The sequence below is a fragment of the Rhagoletis pomonella genome, unplaced genomic scaffold (genome assembly GCF_013731165.1).
Source record: "Rhagoletis pomonella isolate Grant_MI unplaced genomic scaffold, Rhpom_1.0 Rhpom_scaffold_14847, whole genome shotgun sequence".
Classification (NCBI taxonomy): domain Eukaryota; kingdom Metazoa; phylum Arthropoda; class Insecta; order Diptera; family Tephritidae; genus Rhagoletis; species Rhagoletis pomonella.
This window is the reverse complement of record NW_023473375.1, coordinates 1-3,793: the sequence shown is the minus strand read 5'-3', so window position 1 is coordinate 3,793 and position 3,793 is coordinate 1. Positions and strand designations below refer to the sequence as shown.

The following is a 3,793-nucleotide window of genomic DNA, read 5'->3' as shown; positions in this document are numbered from 1 at the left end:
AATATATCATTCGGTTAAAATGTTAATTCAAGTAAAGTACAGTTAGTTTTTATTTAAAAGGTGCTTATTTACATTCTACCAACTGAACAATCATCAATGGTGGGTGTTTGGCTACCAACTGTCTAGCTGCCTAACTTACCGATTACGCTCAAATATCCAAATGCAATTACACCTGCAAACTATCATATTTGATTGGTGTTTTTTTTTGTTATCGCTTTTTTGTTTACCGCAGTGTATAGCTTCATCACTTATCAGTCGACAACACTCTACAGTGTAGTCTACACACTCCGCAAATATATAAGGTGTGAAACCTTTTTCTATTTTTTTTTTGGGTAGGTAAAAATATACCTAAACATATTCATTTGTGAATGCTTAAATCCAAAATAATTTATTATTTAGATCAGAGAGTCATCTACATATTTCATTATTGTTTAAAAGCTTTTCACATAAAAGAAATTATGTTTGTATATAAATGGATCGTAATCACGAGACCTCTCGGTAATTTTGGCTATCATCACTCTTATTGTTATGTGTAATTATTTAGCCAAAAAAATCCACTACCGCATAAATTCTTATCGAACAATGACCGGCACAAACTTGCACTAGTTAGTAACGACTGATGTGACTTCAGTTCAGTTTTAAGAGCTCCCTTGTAGGGTATGCTATTCACCTTAAAAGATACTGCAGTTGGAAGCTACGAGTCTTTTTTTCTTTCATTCAAAGTGACGCTCTCTAATGTGTTTACAAGGTACACTGAACACTTGGCCAGCAAGCTCAACGACCTCCTGACATAAATTTTACGATAAGCTGCCTTAAGTTGGAATAATTTGATTTCCTGTCGAAACAATGTAATACTTTTATCCAGTTCTTTTATTTATTTATTTTTTGCCTTTAATTTGCATTATTTATGTGTAGTTGGTATTAGAATAAGCAGAAACCAGTGTTGCCACCAAAATTGTGTTTTTTCTTAATATTCTTCATATTTGTATTTAACGTCATCATCAGTTATGACTTTCTAAAAAAAATTTGGTTTAAAACAAAAAAAATTTTGTTTAAATCAAAAAAATTCAATCAAAATAAAAAGGGACCTGAGTTTACTATTAATATTAAATTATTATTAAATTTACAAAACTAACTAAATATACACGAAATAAGTCATGCCGATCTCTCATCTACAATACAACACAAAACTAGGATCAAAATACTAAATAAAACATTTTTGATGAATTTACATTTGAGAGTTGAGATACATATTGGGAAATTGTTCGGTAATACATTGAAAAAGGGTCCACAGATTTACTCCACAAACAATTAGTAATCTGCTGAGCAAATATGTTTTGCCATTAATCATAGGATAACTCGACTAGTATAAAAAATAAAAACTTGGTGGCGCACATTTGCGTACACACTTACTAACCTCATCTCGAAACTCATATCAACCGAAACCGTTGCCATTTTTAATCCAGCAAACATTAAAATAATTATGTTCTTCTGGCAACTCCACTCGTTTAGCAGAATTGGCGAAACTTTATTTTCCATTTGCCCGAAAACAGCAATGCTAACATTAGTACAATTATAAGCCTCGTATACGTCAGGCAACAGTTTATTTCGTGCTTTCGAAAATTGTAACTCTGCAACCTTCATTATAACGAATTTTGTGAATTTAAGCTTTAATAAGTGTTAATGCCACATAGCTACCGTATCGGGTTTTCGTTTATTAATGAAAAGCAAAAAAATTTATTTCCTTTTTTCTTCTATTATTTTGAGTAAGAAATAAGGGATGCTTACTGCATTTTATTTTTTCATAGCAAAAATATAAGGAAACACAATAATATCCGCAAAAAAAAAAACAGCAAAGCTTAGATTTAAATTTTCTTTTGGTTCCGGAAAGCTGAAAAGTTTAACTAGGAGAATGCCGAGAAAATTCCAAAATATACCGAAAGGTAAGACGCGAAGAAAAAGCATCACAAAAAATACCGAAAAAACTTAAAATATTTCGAAATATGAAACACAAAAAATACAGAAAAGTCCTGACACGTTTCCCAAAAGTACAACACGAAAATTCGGTAGATATACTGAGAGGTCTTGAAATTCTTCCAAGAAGTTCCGAAAGAAACCAGAAAAGTAACAGAAGCCCAGCTAAAAGCCCCGAAAGATCCAAGAATATGGTCGGGAAAGTTCCGAAGAGTACCAAAAAAATCGAAAATATTGAAACGAATCGAATAGACTCCCCAAAAAAAAGCATTAAATAAAATCCCGAACAAAACTAAAAAAAGTCTCGGAATAATTCCGAAAAGTAAAACACAAAATATCCCGAAAAAACTTGTGTTTTCCCGAAAAATTGCCGAGGAGTTCGGAAAAATCCGAAAAGCAGCTAAAAGCCCCGAAATATCGAAAAATATCGCGAAAATTTCGAAGAGGACCAAAAAATATTGAAGCAAATTGAATAAAATCCTGAAAAAAAACGTAAATAGAATCTCGAATAAATTTAAAAAAGTCACGGAATAATCCCGAAAAGTATAACACAAAGACTCTTGAAAGGTCTCGAAAACTTTCGAGAAGCTCGGAAGAAACTGAAAAGTAGCAAAAAACCCCGGAAGATCCAAAAATAAAGTCGCGAAAATGTCGAAAAGTACCAAACAACCAAAAAATATTCAAACGAATCGAAAATAAAATCCCGAATAAATCCAAAAAAGTCCCGGAATAATCTCGTAAAGCAAAACGCAGAAAACACAGAAAAAAATGAACTGTCCCGAAAAAATTTCGAAAAAAATTTATTTTTGTTCGGTATTTTTCAAAAGTCAAATTTTTCTTAAGTCTTCCCTTTTTGCATTTTTTTTCACCATGTCCTTTTAATTTCCAAAGTTAACAAAGCAATTTATTTCTAGTATCTGATTATACATATATAAATATATAGATATCTACATATAACAAATTTACCTGACAGCATAAGCAAAAATATCATTAAAGCACGCCACCGAAAACTAGAAAGACAATTCCCATTAGGCCCTAGCGCTTGTGCTGGAAATCCTTAGAAATCGGTGCAAGTAATCCCACCAAAGGTAGACACCACGCAAACATAACAAAACCCATCCAGAACTTAAGTGGAACTAGCCTTAGCAAAATGTTAAGGTTTGGAATACAGATCCTATTACTGACACTCGCAATCGCAGCCAGTGCAGAGAGTAAGCAAATCTCAAGTTCTCTTTACAATAATTCTAACCGTTATAACTCTTATTAGGGGACCCTCACGAATTCTCTTTCGAGAGATTGAATCGTAGAAATATGTTGACCAATGGCATGGCTACAGATAATTCGGCTGTGCCCACTGAGGAACTGGATCCTTATTATTGGCGCAAAATGGCGAGTGTCGAAATTCAAAAACGTCTGGTCGAGCAACCAAATACGAACAAAGCGAAAAATGTTATCTTCTTTCTGGGCGATGGCATGTCACTGACCACAATCACAGCCGCGCGCATACTTAAGGGACAGCGTGACGGCAAACCGGGTGAGGAGTCACAGCTCGCTTTCGAGAAATTTCCATACACCGCCTTGAGCAGAGTGAGTCTTCACTCTTCTTTCTTTATAATCACAGCTCAGTCACTAAACACATTCCGCTATTTTAGACGTACTGCACCAACGCTCAGGTGGCCGATTCCGCTTGCACTTCCACCGCTTATCTCACGGGCGTTAAGACCAACATTCTTTCGCTGGGCGTTGGTCCAAAGGTGAACTACAATGACTGTGAAGCCTCCATGGATCCGGCCAACGACCTCACTTCACTTTACGATTG

At 34.6% G+C, this 3,793-nt stretch overlaps 1 protein-coding gene across 1 annotated transcript; it reads left to right on the top strand.

The window, feature by feature from the left end:
- Positions 1-3,124: 3,124 nt before the first annotated feature.
- LOC118757153 (alkaline phosphatase, tissue-nonspecific isozyme-like) lies at positions 3,125-3,764 on the top strand (the record flags this gene model as incomplete). The annotated part of the gene is made up of 3 exons (XM_036491890.1): positions 3,125-3,185; positions 3,242-3,561; positions 3,627-3,764. Coding segments are annotated over exons 1-3 (519 nt in total), but the record flags the coding sequence as incomplete, so codon positions are not given.
- Positions 3,765-3,793: the final 29 nt, after the last annotated feature.